General features: G+C 38.0%; 1 protein-coding gene across 1 annotated transcript in view; it reads right to left on the reverse strand.

Moving 5' to 3' along the window:
* LOC103185540 (TIAM Rac1 associated GEF 1) overlaps window positions 1-17,471 on the reverse strand; it is an 87,154-nt gene that overhangs the window by 5,100 nt on the left and 64,583 nt on the right. The window contains exons 16-23 of the mRNA XM_042334263.1: window positions 7,227-7,406; window positions 5,308-5,376; window positions 5,089-5,214; window positions 4,370-4,478; window positions 3,752-3,931; window positions 1,916-2,034; window positions 906-1,011; window positions 271-329 (exon numbers count right to left, since the gene is read on the reverse strand). Coding sequence (XP_042190197.1) covers window positions 271-329; window positions 906-1,011; window positions 1,916-2,034; window positions 3,752-3,931; window positions 4,370-4,478; window positions 5,089-5,214; window positions 5,308-5,376; window positions 7,227-7,406 — 948 coding nt within the window. The remainder of the gene's footprint in view (window positions 1-270; window positions 330-905; window positions 1,012-1,915; window positions 2,035-3,751; window positions 3,932-4,369; window positions 4,479-5,088; window positions 5,215-5,307; window positions 5,377-7,226; window positions 7,407-17,471) is intronic.

Genomic DNA, 17,471 nt, shown 5'->3' on the forward strand with positions numbered 1-17,471 from the left:
TCTCCCAATTATATCACTGCTGAAAGCTAAATTGCTTTGCTTCAAGCAGCATAAGTTGGCATTAATATATGCACCCTATCGCATCAATTAATTCAATTCTAATCTTTCTGTTCTCCTTGGGCTGTATGTCATTCGTCAGTTTGAAGTATTTTTTCAATGCATTAACCTGCTGAATTTGTATCAATAATATTCTAATAGCATTACTTGTACTGTGCACTCTTGGATGCAATCCCAATCTAACTGTAATTGGGGTATTAGTTAGGTACTTACCAATTTTCTTTTCTGCTTAGAGCCATCTTTATACACAAGAACAACTGCAGTTTTGAACACTAAATAAAGAAAAGTAATCATTACTGATCAATCAATACTGATACAAGTTGAGAAACTGCAAATAAACACTCTGCTACATCTTGTATTCTGTTATACTATATCAAATGCAAGGATTATTATACTATATATCAGTTTTATAGGATTTAAGATCAGTAAACACTCTGAACAATAAATAATTGGGGTCTAGCATCCAACTTAAATATACAAGTGTCCAAAGCATCTAATGAGAATTCCTTGGAGTGCTGGAAACTTGCCCAACTCTATTCTTAATCCCAATGTAAGTGAAGCTGGGTCGGACATTCAGCTTCCTGCTCATGAATTGCTGCTTTTGACAAGACAGCTATCAGAAATGACTCTTTATTAAACAGAAGTAAATTATCATATTACTAATTGTCAGGCAGTCAAAAGCCACGATCTGCGAACTGCAAGTCAAATGTACTTCAGAGATGTCGTCATTATGAACTGTGTCGGGGGAAGATGCTTTGGCACATCCAGATGAATCCTTTTCAACATCTATTAATTTCTAAACTTAAACCATATGTTACGTTCATTATTGGCAAGAGTGTACAACATACCAAAAGCTGCAAGCTCGGGATCTTTTTTACATTTCAAAGATGCAGGAGGATTGAGCCAAGTAACCATAGAATGGAGAAGAAGGTCTCCCATTGAAAGATCCACAACCTGCAATAAAGCAAATTTTTAAAAAGAAAATTGCATCTATATTTTACTAGACATCATTCATGCATGTTACTCAGTACTTGTAATCAACTAAAAGCAAGGTGGAAGCTTGCACTCAATGGGGTGAAAATTGGATTCCATACCTGAATTAACAATGCTCTTTAATTAAGGAATGCTTTATCAACTGCACAGAAAATGTGGTGAAAACCTATGTTCTTAAAACCTATTCATATTAGTGGGTGTAAACACCACCTATATCTCCATAAGCTGTTCAGATTCAAAATTGCTATTTCCAGCACATCCATGTAATTCCTATTAGATGCTTTGGACATGTTTAATATATTGAAAGTCTGAGTCCTGGAATAACAGCTTTCAAGATTTTAAGGGGTCAGGCACATGTGGCCATGCTTAAGAGATCAACAGACTATGGATTTAAATATGGCTCAGGTCTGCAGGCCAATTCTATAACCTGTAATGTGGCATCTGTAAGACTGCTTCCTTCCAAAGCAGCAGGCTTGCCTGGCAGGAAACCAACATGATTGTTTGTGACATTTTCATCCGGGGTTATAAATCAGGAAGGGTGTACAAGTGTATCTCAAAACACATATTATCGCCGTTCCTTAATTTTGCCACCAGCCTTTAGAGCTGACACTGGCACCAATATTAGTGGGGTTTTTTAATATCACATGAATTTCCCAATCTGATATTCGCAAAAAGTTGCGATCAATTCAGATTCCTGGAATATCACATTTTTAATTCTAGTATTTCCCATTTGGAAAATTGGAGAAAATGAAGTTATTTCTGTTTTTTTACATTATTTTTTACATGTATCAAGAAAAAATGTTAGACACAATAAAATGTCAATACGAGTTCCAGCAAGCTTATATTAAATTAAATATTTCAATACCTCTTTTTTCTCTCCAGTTTGTTCAGCTATAAGCTGGTCAAACACAGCACCATATTCTTCATGTATTTTTTGCATTTCATTGATATGGCTTGCCACCTTATTCATTGCTTTCATTGCCACTGAAAGTAAAAAAAATATCAACAAGGGGTTTGTGGGTAGCTTCAAAGTTATTTGTGCACATTCCTTATGTGAGTATGTTGCACTGGAAACAATGTATTCAATATTCAATTTCACGAACCTTTGTAAGTTTGCAATTGCTGTTTCTTTTTCATCTGCTCGGAGGACTCTTTCTGCTGCAAAGCTTCTTTGGCTTCTTTTTAGGAGTTATGTCTTATATAACTTCTCTATCATTCATGCAACTCTATAAACCACATATTTATATAATGCCTTTCATGTTGCAGACTACCCCAGAGAGATTGTTGACGAAAGGCACAGTCAAAGAGTTACGTTTTAGGATGCTGTGAACGCAGAGAGAAAGGCTAGGCAAAGTAGCAGCTGGAGCTTGTGGTGCTGAAGTTCTGTATCCATCAAGAAATGTAAGTACTGTATATCCTTCCCAATGCTACATCGTCGACTACAAAGTTAGTTGTGTACATGGTTGTCCTTCCTTGATTTTCATTGATATGTCTAAGACAGCTAAATTTAACAGTATATTTGTTTTTCTTGTGTCTGTTTCAAACTAGACAGTACAGGTATAATAATCTTGACTTCATCGCTTCTGTGATAAAGTTTCATTTTATTTATTTAAATATTTTGTTTTCTGTTTGACATTTTGCCGACAGCTACATTTGATGCATAATTTAAAGATTCTAAAATTGTAATCATTTTTATTTTGTTCCAAAGAATTTTTTTTTCAGCAAAGGATATTCTTGCATTTGACAGTATGCATTACACTTTCCTTTGCAAAATAGATCCCATTGTAAGGAGGGCGAGGTGGGGGGAGATCCCATTGATAGCATTGCTTTTGTTGAACCTGTTCCTTCTCTCTCCACATTGTGGTTTACTCATTTTTATCTGATGTTTATTCTTCTGCAGACATATGTCTGCTTGCCTGCCTCTAAAACTTGGTGTCTCTTGTTCATTTGATCTTTTAAAGCCCTAATAATTTCTTTCCTCGAGAAAATTTGATGATTTACTGTCCTAGTCGCAACCACAGCTTGCAATCTAAGTTTAAATTGTCCTCCTACAGTTCACCTCTATTTAAAAGCATATGTGTACCATTGTTTGTTTCTATCTCACACAAAAAACTAGATCAGACATTCATTTCTTAACTTTCAACAGACACTGGAGAAATATTAAAACAGGAATAAAAGCTTATTATAATAAAAACAAATCCTCACTTTTGACATAGCCTCATATCACATCAAAACATTTCAATTTTTCTGTAGAATGTAGTAATTGTAGGTTAATGTAGCAACATCCCACAAACTGCCATGAAATAAGTGAATGACCATTTTTTGATCTGGGGGATTGTTGGCTAGGACACACGCTCATCCCTTTGGAATGGTGTAATGGGATCTGTAACATGCACCTGAACAGGCAGACAACTGGTTTAATATCTCCTCCTGCATTGCTTTGGAGTGTCAGCCTTGACTATGGGTTCAAAGTCCCTGTTATGCGGTTTGCACCAACAACAATTGTCTGACTCAAAAGCTAGAATGCTACCAGTTGAGCCAACCAGATATCTGTGAATCTGTCCATGAGGAAAATGACAGGTGTTTACTAATGTAATCTTCATGAATTCCTTAATAAATCTTCTATCAGACTCAATAAAAAATGCTAACTACTATATTCTGTACAATAAACAAGCCAATCTAAATAATTACTCATTCTTACCTGTTAAGTGGTAATGTTCCTCACTGTCAGGGTCTGTCAGCGAGATCAGTTCCTTCAGCAGAAGGGGATACTTCAGAACCCGTTGTATGGGTTTGATAAGGTAGGACTCCAACGTTGATGAATGCTGCTGTTTAGGATTTTGCGCATCGAGGAAGGCCTTTAAATCGGGATTGACTTTTGCTAAACAAAAATAGCATATAATGTAGCAAACTATTTGAAACATTGATGTGATATGCCATGAAAATATTCAACAGTGGTAAACAAATTCTATATTTAATAAAGGAGGAGGAGTAATACAATACAAGATTACATTTGTAAAGCTCCTTTCAGGCTGGGAGTATGTCCCAAGGCGCTGAACAGTCAGGGATTAGAACCCGAGCTGGGGGGGAAACGGGAAACTCTCCAATAGTATTCACATTCCGTTCAGTTCAATTAAATGTTTCTTTCAAATATGATAATATTATCTGAATTTTGGACTTTGTACATTCCATAAATTCTTAAGTATTTTACACCATGCTTTTTATAACTGTGAAAAATACAAAACGTTCTCAGCTGACAGTTGAAGCAAGATATGGAATTTAAACTATACAGTGTTCAAAACTAAACCAAAACTATTACCTTTAACAAGAACCTTGGGAACCTTTGTGTGACTGGCGCAAAATGCACTATATAGCTTGAAACGATCAGCATAGTACAGGAATGAACCGCCCAATGAGAAGAGTACTTTCTGCAAATGAAGGAAGAAATAATCAGTAGTAGATTACTTTTACAAACGTGTAGGATTTCCACAGACAGATTCACGAGGTCAGTCAGAAATGATATAAGTAATAAACTTTAAATGATGTGAAAGTAAAGATTTTCTTGGATTTTATCTCAAATATAAATTCAAAACCCTGTTCCAGCATGGACTAGTTGGTCAAAAGGCCTGTATCCATGCCGTAATGTACTATGTGAATTATTTACAAGGAAGAACTCAAAAAGTCTATAATCCTGCTTGTGTTACGATGTGCTGTATTGTATTTTTATTTCACATTTTTTTTTAAAAGATGGTTGTAGATTTTTGCGCTACATTGCTTTGGCATTTCACTTTTCCCATTCTTTTATGGTCGGATTTTTACTTAACTCGCAAAAATAATCAAGACCAAATTACAGAAATACAGGGTGACCAAAGTCATGATAACTACCCCATTATCTAAAAAAAACAAAATATCATAATTTCTTTAAGACTTATTAGACACTGCAATGGTATGACGACTTGTTGGTCACCATGTAGAAGAAAATATGCGTACTATTCAGGAAGGACTGATAATAATCCAAGAGTGCTGAAACAATCTTACCCTAAATTGATTAACTGTTTCAAGTTTTTCAAGGTCTGGCACCAGTCTCACACCATCCTCTAACGTTTTCAAAAATTCAACTTGAAACTGAACCATTTCTCGCAAGTTTCCAAAAAGGACATCAAGCTGAAATATAAAGATCAAGCTCAAACACTATTTACACAAAATAAACCGGTGTGTATATTTTACACTTAATATGACCAAAATAAAAGGCAATACCTCATCCTGAGTGAGAAAGGTTTCATTCTGCAGTGGTTTCAAATATCTCTCCAAGAGTAGATTCAGATCCTGCAAACCAAATATTAACCATAATAATAATCCTTCCATTTGAGATAGTGCCATATCACCTCGTTTAGACGTCTTAAAAAGCTTCACAGAATATACTGTAAAGTTAACTGACTGAATAATTTGGGGCGAAACGCAGCAGCCAATAGAGCACATTAATGTCCAACACAAAGTTGTGGATTGAACAGCCCAATTTTTTTTTTAAAAAGTGATTATTATCTCCGGAAAGCGATTCGACAATTGACTAAGACAACAACAACAAAATCACATTTATAGAGCGTCTTTTACGTCGAGAGGACTTCCCAAAGCGCTAAACAGTCAGGTGTCGGGGCCCAAGCATGAGGGAGGGGTGGTGTAGGGGTGAGGGAAGGTAGAGAGGTGGGAGGGCGACCGAAGGCACGATCGAAGAGAGGGGTCTTGAGACCGGCCTTGAAGGAGGCAAGGGAGGAAGCGAGGCGAAGGGACCGTGGGATGGAGTTCCAGAGTTTGGGGGCAGAGAGGCTGAAAGCCCGGCCGCTGATGTAGGGTGGTTCGGGCAGGAGACATGGAGCAGACCGGAGCCCACTGAACAGAGGGAGTGGGCAGGTTGGTAGAGAGTCAGCAGGTCAGAGAAGTAGGAGGGGCAAGGCCATGAATGGCCTTGAAAGTGAGGACAAGGATCTTGAATTCGAACCAAGCTCTTACTTACTGTTAGGTAAACAGAGGTGTGTAGAACAAGGAAATTTGCCTAGGGTTTCGCCCTGCTCGGGAATTGAACCCAGACCCTCTCGTTTATGAATAATGATGTGTACTTTTCTTATATATGTCAGTGTACCATATTTAACTTCTTCACAAACTTTACTAAATTATAAACAAAGTACACCAAAATCACATTTATTATTTAACTGCTGGTAGGTTTACAGGAACTCCTGCTTCTGAGTGTTATCTGGTTCTGTGATATTGAAAACAACATTAATATTAACCTAGTTAAAATAAATGTAAATGTGTCCAATTTAACAAAATAATTACTATTTTTATCATTTTGCTTATTTTTCATTTCCTTCTTACTACTGATGTCAATGAAATCCCAAGCTCTCGAGATCGATATGGATACATCTAAGTTAATCTTTGAATGCAACAATCACATCAACACCAAGACAAGATTGCTGCAGCTAAGGTCAGTTGCTACAACCTGAATGCACCTGAATGAATGAGCTCCAGTGCGAGTTAATATACTCTGCATTTTTGATAAGGATACTGGGAGGGTGGGGGGGCAATTACAGCACGCCTGGGGACCAAGGATATGTTTAATATCGTACGGTTGCTAAATTGACCACAAATGTTAATTAGCACATAGGTTTGGAAACATTTGGCCACTGGCGATTAGCAGAGGAAAGGTGAAGAAAAAATGAGGTTTGGAGAGGAAAATTGAAAACTATTTTTAAATCAACATTCCAATTTGGCTACAGACGAGGGTAAATATAGCAATCTTATGATAATGAAAACACTGACTGGTCCCTGGGTGTGCCAATCTCCATTCACAATGGCCACACTATATACTGCACATTTAGTTGGAGGAATACCACTTAAATGAACAAAATAAATCTGAACAAAGCCATCATAAGCACACCCCAGAAAGCAAATTTACAGTAGGTCAGCAGGCTTAAAAAGTATATTGAAATTTTCACCCATGACTTCTCAAATGACACCGATTATAGTTCAGGTTATACTTTAGTGGAGAAAATTTAAAATTGAGCTATGTTTTCACTAAAACTTGGAGCAAAACCCTAAATACAATAAATATACCTAATTTGTTCCCAAGTCACTAAAAATTACTATAAAATGGGTTTCTGTGTTGTGTTCCATGCTCTCACCTTTACATATGTCTGTTCTGTTTCTACAAGTTCACAAATGACCTTCCGCAATTTATCAGCATCAGTCAGCTGTCTCGATGTAGCCTGGTGAGGTAATGAAGAATCCAAAGGCTGGGATGACATGTCGGTTGGACTTAATTCATGCAGACCTCGACAAAATGCTGTCACCTGTTCTGTACTCTAGAAAAGAATAAAAGTATAGAGAATAAAAACAATGAGGGATGTTTAAACTTGTAATCATAGTAATAGTAAGGTAAGATGGCATATATTTTCACAAACACCATCTAAAAATTTGGAATACTTTAGACCAGGATGGTCCAACCTTTTGGCTGCCGCAGGCCGGATTCGCTATTTGAGGAAGGTTCGTGGGCCACATAAGCAATATTTCCCTTCCATGCACAAGTATAACATTTACACAGCAACTTTTTCATGATGGAAGGACATCTCAAAGCGATCAACACTGCTGGCTGGGCACCTAAGCTGAGAGGGGTGGGATGGTGAGGGGATAAGAGGACCAAAAGCGCGGTTAAAGAGTTAGGTCTTGACGTGCCTTGAAAGAGGGAAGGGGGCAGCGAGTCGGAGGGACTCCAGTAATGGAACTCCAGGGAAAGGGGGATAAATGGCGATGGTGAGGAAGATGGGTTGTGGGGACATGAAGCAAACTGGTGTTTGCTCTGCGAAGGGAATGGCCGGTACAGGAGGTCGCAAAGGTAGGGTGAGTAGGGGGGAATGAAGGATATACCCTTCGTCAGAACTGGACCCGAAACGTTGACTCACTTTCCTTTCTCCATAGATGCTGCCTGCCCTGCTGAGTTTTTCCAGCTCTCTCTTTTTTGTTTCAGATTCTAGCATCTGCAGTATTTTGTGTTTTGAGAAGTTTTTTTTTACTAGGGAAAGAGGCCGTTTTCTGTGAGGAACCTTCACGGCACGTCATTCAGTCTCGGTCCCCACCATGGTAGACGAGGGAGGCTCCGATCGTCTGTCCTGACAGTGAACCACAGAATTCTGCACTCACTTTCCCTCTCTCTCTGCTCTCTCACTCTTCTTATTTCTCTCTCTACCCCATCTCCCTCTATCTTTCTCAATCACTCTCTCTCTCGTTCCACAACCTCTCCCTCTCCCAATCAGCCACGTGGTTCACTATCTGGCAGGAGCCGGTGGTTACTCAGGATGTGGTGGATGAGGAAACGTGCTTGTCGTCCCCTCAGCTTGGGTACAGACTGCAGTAACAGCTATTTCCACTCACCGCGCTGCGTCTTCAAAACCGCCAGCTCCTGCCTCTGCCCTAGGAAGACGTTCAGTGGGTAAGGAGGGAGCGGAAGGTGGAATGTTGGAAATGGTCTCAGGCCGGATGAAATCAGTCGCCGGGTGTGGCCTGCTGTAAGTTTGTGTAATGTGGACCACCTGTTGGACCGCGCTGATTTAGATACTTTGAAAATTTGTGTTGCATATATGTCGCTGGTAGTGAATCAATTTTGTTTTCAACAGTACAGCAAGAAGCCTGATGTATACTTCCTGCTTGTGCCTAATCACGGTTGTTTAAAAACACTAACAAACAACTTCAAATTTGCATAAATTTGATGCCAGAATTTTGAAATTATTATTAAAGAAGTCTGTTTGTGTGACTTCGTCTTTAGTATTATAAAATACTCAGAAGGATCTGGGGCACCCAAAGATTTAGCCTAATTTGATTTGTATTTGCTACATTTTGTAGGGTTTGCTACTGAATGCTTGCCCCAAATGGTGATTCAGAAGCTCAAAGGGAGAAAAACATGGAAAATCTGGAATGCTTGGTGTTGGGAGCATAACAAACTAATCTGATAGTTAAAATATGCATCAGAGAAAATTAATTTCATTGACCATATAACTCAGAATTTGGATAATGGGAAAAGACTTGGTTTGTCGCATGTAGTAATCACAATAATAATCCTTCCATCTGATATAGAGCTTTATCACGTTTTTACAGTCTTTTCTGAGACATGATAAGGCGCTATATCTAATGCAAGGATTATTATTATTATCAGTCGGGACCATAACATTTAATACAACTTATACATTACACAAACTTCCAGGCAAACTATAACTCATATTAAATATAATTTAATCAATAATCTACATTGCGCCTGCAGTACTTGGTTAATGCAGCTGGTAAATGTGCATGCAGTGACGGGTCAAGACTATATTTCCCATTATTCAATGTGTTTTGACATGTCACTGCATGCGCAACAGACAACAGAAGCCCCAAAGGCAGGCACTATGTATAAAACAGGATTTAATTTTCCCACAACAACCTCTGTTGGAAAGATAAAATAGTCAACATAGAGAATTGACACAAAATGTAGGATGGGAGCATAAAGACCAGTGGAGAAGAGGATGCGCATGTGAAAAGGCCCATCTTTAGTGCTGTTGCTATTATTAGGGGCTGTTGCAACACTCCCTCAACAAGACAGTTATGAATAATTGCACTTTGCCTCCACAGAAATGATCTAATAATACTCTGCATTTGATATAGCGCCTTTTTAGATCATTGAGATGTCTTAAAGGGCATCACATGATATACTGGAAGTGGATTGACTGTGTAGTTTGCGCACAGAAATATCCCACATACAGCCTATGGAGTGAGTGACCAATTTTATTTGGGGAATTGTTGACCAGGACACCGGGAGAAACTCCTTACTCTTTTCTGGTACAATAATGCCATGGGATCTTTAACGTCCACCTGAACAGGCAGATGGGACCTTGGCCTAATGTCTCAAAGTCAACGAAAGGACAGCACCTTCGACAATGTAACCCCACCCCCGACCTCTCCAGAGCACTGCATTGGAGTGTCAACTTTGACTATATGATTCCAAGTCCCAATGTAGAGCTTGAATCCACAATCTTCTGACTCACAGGTGAAAGTGCCACCAGTGCACCAGGCTGACAGGCTGTTACCCACCATTACGTACATTAAAATATGTACACATTAACACTAAATGCCTGGACCATGGAAATATGCCCCCCCCTTATCATAAGTAAATTTTATATTTCAAACATTAATCTAAGATGAGGCAATAGAAATCAATAATTTCTTACAAATCCAAATACAGATACCAAGTTTCTATTTTAAATCATTTAATGGTCAAAATCATCAAAGGAAAATATAAAGTTCTTTTCCTCATCTAGACATTCAGAATTCATTTTACCATTACTTATTATTTTGGTCCTTTTGCACGGAGAAGCCACTCCAAAGACATGGATTACAAAAACACCTCACGCAGCAACCACCGACTCATCTGGAAATGGTATTTAGGACAAGTCTGCATTAGAGGCGGATGAGTTCTATTTTGTATTATGAAGAAAGCTATCTCTTGGTAGCACACTGCCAAATGGTTGTTTTGAAATGACAGCTTGTCAGGGGGCGAAGTAATTTATACTTGGGCAAGTGATCAAAATTATTACAGATTTTCTCGTTGATTTGTTGGTTCAGAGAGAAAAATACAGAATGGCTTTCCAAAACGGAGATAGAATTTCCAGAAGGATACAGAGATTTGAAGTACAATATATATTGTGAACACAGAGTAGATAATCGTAAACAGCTCCATCTTATGTCCTGAATACCATGCAAATCTGGTCTCCATTTTAGAGAGGAGATATTCCTGATTTTGGAGAAATTTGCCTTTTATAATACGGAAAAAGTTAGGCTTTATTATGAAACTTGGGACAGAATGAAAAACATCCAAGGAATTCAGTTCTAAGTCAATGTTCCCTTTTGTGTTATTTCTGATATTGACTAATACAGCTTGAGTCCAACTGAAATATCTGTACCATAATTTATCACAATATTGTATCTGATCGCTCTGAGACACTACCCTGCGTGGAGAGCACTGTATAAGTGGAAGTTGTTGTTGTTGATTGTGCAAGACATAGGAATATAAGGGACAACAACAACTTGAATTTATGTCACCTTTCATACAGGGTAGCGTCTCTGAGCACTTAACAATGATGTAGTTTGACACCAAGCCCATAAGTCTTCAGATGTGATCTGAAAATGGATAAAGAGGGAGCAAGGTAGAGGGATTGAGGAATTGCATCAAGTGGCACAGAGGCTGAAAGCACGGCCACCGATGATGGAGCAAAGGAATTGAGGGATGTGCAAAAGGCCTGAGCTTGAGGGATAATGTTAAAGTTAACACTTTACTTTAAATTTGTTTATTAAGATATGTATATATGCTGATTTTAAAAAAAGCATTATATCCTGTACAAAATTTCTGTCCAGGGTGGTTGAAATTTGACATACCAATATCATAATGTCATTAAAGGCAGTTCTCTACACCTTCACAGTGGCTTAAATTGATATAACGTTCTATTGATATTGAGTACTGTTCTCGACAGCGCCACATATTGGCTTAAACTGGACTTAATGCCCAGTCAGTAATTCATTCATGGTTGTAACCTTGCCAATTAAAATAAGTGTTGACTCTAAAGAATGAGTCTATGGGCTGATAATCAAGATAATCAAGATAATAAGGACACCAGATAATCAAGCTCACAATGATAACATAGTTCAATTTATTTATTATCAGTGTAGCAACGGCAGTTACCTAATCTGGAGGAAAGAGGTACAGTGGTTTCTGCACTTTCTTTCTGGTCTGTTCTAACAAACAAAGGCTCCTCTTGCTAAAAACTACACTCAACTTGTTTACTACACTTGGAACACTTTTTTTTAGTCGATTGGCGGATCACTTTCCAGGGGTAATAATCTCTCAAAAAAACTTGGGACACGACTGTTTGTTGCTGCTGTGGACACTACTGTGCACAATTGGTTGCGCGTTTCACCCACAAAATACAATCAATCCACTTTACAATATATTCTGTGAAGAGTTTTGAGATGTCTCAACGATGTGATAAGGCGCTATTTCAAATGCAAGGATTATTATTATTATAACCACAATGGTCAGCTGGTCATCATCACACATACAGATATTGATTCCTTATTTTATTTCTGAATACAAAAAGACTCATCGGTGGTGGGTGACAATATTCTTGGGGGGAAAGGGGGGCTGAGTAAAACTCAGTTAGAGGGTCAGTCCCCTTTAAGATAGGCTTGACTTTGACTGGTCCATTGGTCAATCAGAGGTGAGGATACCCCAATGAGGAGCCCGCTGGACCAGAAGTGGGAAAGGCACTGACGACGAGTTGGGAGAAGGATAAGAGGGGCCCACAGGTGCTGGGGTTGGAGCTTCTCGGAGGACTGGCTGTAGTCCTCCTCAGGTCTCAGGGCTTTCCCCTCCGAGCTCCCCTTAAAGAGATGAGCTGTAATGTAATTCATTTGGGGGCCTGAACCCTCTCTTGCCCTAATCAGGTGCCGCCTATGCAACTGATTACACATCTCTTTTCTACATTTGCAACAGACATGACCAATGATGTTAAAGCAATTATAGGGCACACACAAATATTACTCACTTTTAAGAATGTTGACATTCACATTTCACAACAGCCAAAGGTACAAATGCTCAGTTTTCCATTATAACCACAATGCAATATCATAATGATCAACTTAAAGTTTCATCGGTCTACATACCCAACAAAATTTAGAGGTAGAGAAGATTTGTGGGGGTGTGAATAAGCCCTTGGATGCATCCCTCAATTACTCGTACAACTAGCATAAGCAAAACGAATATGCAGAAACTTAGAAGAAGCTCGCAGCACTTGAGCATACAGCACAAGAAGCAATACACACTTATTGCTTCAACCAAGGACATTACCAGAAAAAGATGGAAATTTTCAAAATTAAGTTGTATGTTCATTGCATTAACAACTAAAACAAAATTGCTGTCAATGTTTGGGTTAATTAGAAATACTGTAGATGTAATTTACATGTAGAATTACATAAAAGCTAAACCCCAAAACAGGCCATTTGACCCAAACAGTCTGTGTCATTTATACTCCATATGATCATCCATCCGTCCTAATCCACTCCTCTGTAGCTTCCTTCCATACTCCTCCACTCTTTTCTCTTATGAATGTTTCCTTTCCTGTCACACTGCAGTTCTAGCACTCATGTGTGGCAGCCAGATGGTGAGAAATCAGACTCCTTCTACATTCCAGTGGTCTGTCAACTCTCTGCCATGGCTCACATATGAACAATGGCCACGACTTGGTAACCCCTTTACACCTAGTTGATATATATTTGAACATCACCCTCAGTCAGTTCACTGTTCTATCTACCAATTTCTCCAACCAAGTATCCCGTCATCCCATTCAAATGTTTAATACATTCCAGTTTAATAGATTACTGCACATGGGTTAGTTCTCCTAAAAGAACGCTCGCCCTGCTGTGTCGCCCCATTTCATCATCAAGCTGCGTTTTAAATGACTCCTGTATCCTGGCCTCAACTACCTTTCCTGGCAACATGTTCCATATTTGTCTTCGACTCCTCTTTTTCTTTCTTTATTGAGAACCTAATAAGGTTGTTCAGTCTAATTCTTCCAAATATTCGTCTTCCTTGAATTCACTGACACTCCCTGGCTTGATACCTAGAACCAGATCTACAACTGCATCCTTTCATGATCCTTTCTTGTTTTATTCCTAATAAGCAATACACATAGAAATGCACAGTTCAGGATTAAAAATCTAAATGCGAATTATTCACTCAGTCATCTTAGAAGCAAAGTAATTAGTTAATTCAGTTAGACGTTTCAAGTATGTGACAACTTTCTGTTTCAAACATTTTCAGAAGCTTTACACAGGACAATATATTTATAAAATTATAAAATTGGAAGCCACCTCTTTAACAGGTAGAGTGGTTCTAGCTGGATAAGAAGCAGGAATTTTACCATTACCGCATACTAAATAATAAAGTTATAAAGTTTAGTAGTACTGTACTTGAGCACTTAATTCCTTGTTTTCCACACCTGTAATCTCAGAGCATGGGCAGGCAAAATTCTTCTTCTTTGAATGCTTAATAGCTGAAAGAGTAGAATTTTAAGCATTGCAATGGGTTTCTATGTGCATTAAGACTTCTGGCTGAGTAAACAAACAAATATTGTAAGCTCTTAGCAAGCTAGCAGCTGTTCAGGCAGTAACAAAATTACTCAAATGTATAGATTCCCTAAAAATATAAGATGCTGCACTCAAGTGACTATTATAACTCACTGTTAAAACCTCTGAAGTCTTAAAACTATTGTTTAATGGCGTCTTGCAATAATATGAAAATGCAGCAAAAATTATAGTGACATTCTGCATGCTCCATAATCCAGGAATGTGATTCCAAGGGGCATACTTCTGAAGGGTATTGATGAACTGCTACAAAAGACTAGTGAAAGAAAGCAAGAAAGACAGCATGAAGAGACCCAGAAGAAGTGCACCAATCAGAGAAACAGATAAAACAACTGATTGACACCTTCGTGAATAACACTGCATTGGAGTTTCAGCCTCGACTGTGAGTTCAAAGGCCTGATGGTGAGTTTTGAACCCATAACCTTTTGTCTCGTACGTGAGAGTTCTCCAAAAATGAACAGGCTGACACCTTTGCACTTTGTGCAAATTGGCTGCCTCATTTGTCTATAAATACAGTCACAATCCTGCAGTCACACAGCAATTAGCGTGTTATAGGTGTTTGAGTTGTTTGCACTTTATAGGTGTCAAATCAAATGCAAGATTTCATGTCTCATCCAAAAGGCAGCATTTCTGACAATGCAGACAATTGCAGAATTGGCACTGGCCCAATACTGTGCTGGAATGTCAACCTATATACTGAGCTCAAACCCCATTATGGCTTTGAATCCAGAACCTTGTGTTTCCGAGGATACAAATTAAACCAAGGTAATTCTTAAAAGAAAAAGTAAGGGGTGGGGGTGCAGAAATAGAAAATAAACAAAACCAAAGGGACAACAAGCTGGGTTAAAAACTATAGAAAATAGTTTAAATAGTAGCAATACAGAAATGTGTCGCATTTCATTGAAGGACTTTTTTAAATAAATAGTAAAATCTTGTATGACACTGCAGTACATCGTCATCACCTATAGGCATTGTAACCTAGCAACATTTCCTCTATTGTAGACTTTAGTCTGATACCTGAAACTACTGCAACGCATAAAATCTCCACATCATTTTTAAAAATTTGAAAACAGCATCACTGAAATTGTTTTCAGAGAGCAGAAATAAAAAGAGCAGAATTTTATTTCCTTCAAGAGGGGATTTTAAAGAAAGCCAATCTACAAATTATTTTCATTTTCTTCCCTTCAATTTTCTCAGTGATGAAAACATGACTGGCACAAGCACTGACCACCCTTTCATGCCTTTTCACAGCGACAATTCTTCACGTGTGAATCCATATAGTGAAAGTTGACAGGTTATCGACTGTGTGAAGTATCACCGTTTATCCCAATTCTGTACTCACCCAAAAAAGGATATGAGGAAAGAGCAGGGAAATGGAATTAAATTATGCTGCAGTGGGGAAGCTCGCACCATCACAGACACATTTTGTCCACAAAATAAACAGTTAGTTCACTTTACAGTATATTCTGTAAAGCGCTTTAAGACTTCATAAAACGCAATATGAAATGCAAAGATTATTATTATTAATTACTGTACTGTAAATATTCACACTATCTATGATAAATCCTGGCTGAGTGGGAGGATAAACAACTTGCTGCTAGATTACTGCTGTAATTATTAGCATGGTCATTATGTCCCGTACCTCTCTCCCTCTGTACAGTACCTTAATTTACTATCAATCTGGCCGAAATTAACAATTCTCCATGAGGGGAATCACAAAAACAAAGATATATTCTATCAGTACTCTACACAGTAACACTGCACCATTAGGTACTTTGTTCCTATATAAATACTTAACTTTCACTTTATTACTCAATTTAAAAATACTCAAATTGTTACAATTTATTCATTCTTTACCAATTTAAAATATTCTTTTCAAGTCAGGGATCAAAATTGTTGAATGATACAGGCAAAGCAAGTACATGTTTCGGAAAATAACATTCATTTTAGAGCAACTGACTACAAGATGCAAGCCTGAAATATTGTATCTGAATGAGACACTACTCATTTTCTAAGAGCTAAAACATTTTATTTCCCCCAATACCAATGCCACTAAAACAAAGTCATAAATAAAACGTGAGAAATTTCAAGGTGTTTCAAGAAATATAGATATTTTTGCTATATAACAAACACTTAAAATGTAAATGCAAATTGTACCTTTATTGAGATTTATAAATCTACTGCAGTCATCAAGCTATGCTGTATCCCTAATACAGTTATAAAATGCAATTTCTGCTAACATTTAAAGAAACAAAGAAATGGATTCATGATCTATTTTCCACACTGCACACAACATGATTATTCTCATCATACCTACAGAGGTATAAACCAGATTCTTACCAAGTAAAGCATCTCGTAAATTGAGTCACAGGATCCTCTGATGTCCTGGTCTTTGGCCTTGCATTTTACTCTCCAGAAGACAGACATAGTGAGAAGAAGCCCTTTATTATCCGATGAGACAATCTGCCTCAACACTATATATTTAAATACTAATTTTCACCAGCTGGGATCGTGAAATGTGTAAGACGGTACATCAACCACAACAGTTTTTGACTTCTCTTCATCTCTAAATCTGTCACCAGCAAAACCCGCTGCAGAGCTTACTGTTCTTACTATGCTCTGCAGAGCTGCAGTACAAAGAATCAGTTCAGAATGAAACAGATGCCATAATCCTATTTTAACTACCTCAACCTAAATCCTCAATGTTTGTCTTGAATAGGATTCCTGTATCTGTCATAGCACGTCCAGCAATAATGGCTAGTTCCAGTGAAGAAGTGTTATCATTGAACAGCAATAGAAAGGATTAGCAGAAAGACGAAGGAGAGCCTGCTTGTAGCTGCCATAGGAATGTTACTGTCTGCTTCCTGGGGCGCTGGTTCATCTGATTCGCTCAGCCCCCACTTGAATACTAATACTTAAATGTGGAAATCTATTGTGAACTGCTTGAAACTAACACATACGACTAAAGAAAATGTCGTCTGTTGGTTTATGTAACACAGTGAACTACTATGGTTTACAGCACTGAAAATCAAAAAGATGCTACTTTGAAGCTGAGCTTTAGCTTCCTGTATATAATTTTTAAAAAATCCTATTACGAGAATCAATTTAATTTATGTTCTTCTTCATTTAGATCTGTAAATCATTATTCAAACAGACATAAAATGAATGACAGATATTAATTTAAGTCACCCATGCTACAAAAG

This window comes from Callorhinchus milii, unplaced genomic scaffold, assembly GCF_018977255.1.
Source record: "Callorhinchus milii isolate IMCB2004 unplaced genomic scaffold, IMCB_Cmil_1.0 Scaffold4, whole genome shotgun sequence".
Lineage (NCBI taxonomy): Eukaryota > Metazoa > Chordata > Chondrichthyes > Chimaeriformes > Callorhinchidae > Callorhinchus > Callorhinchus milii.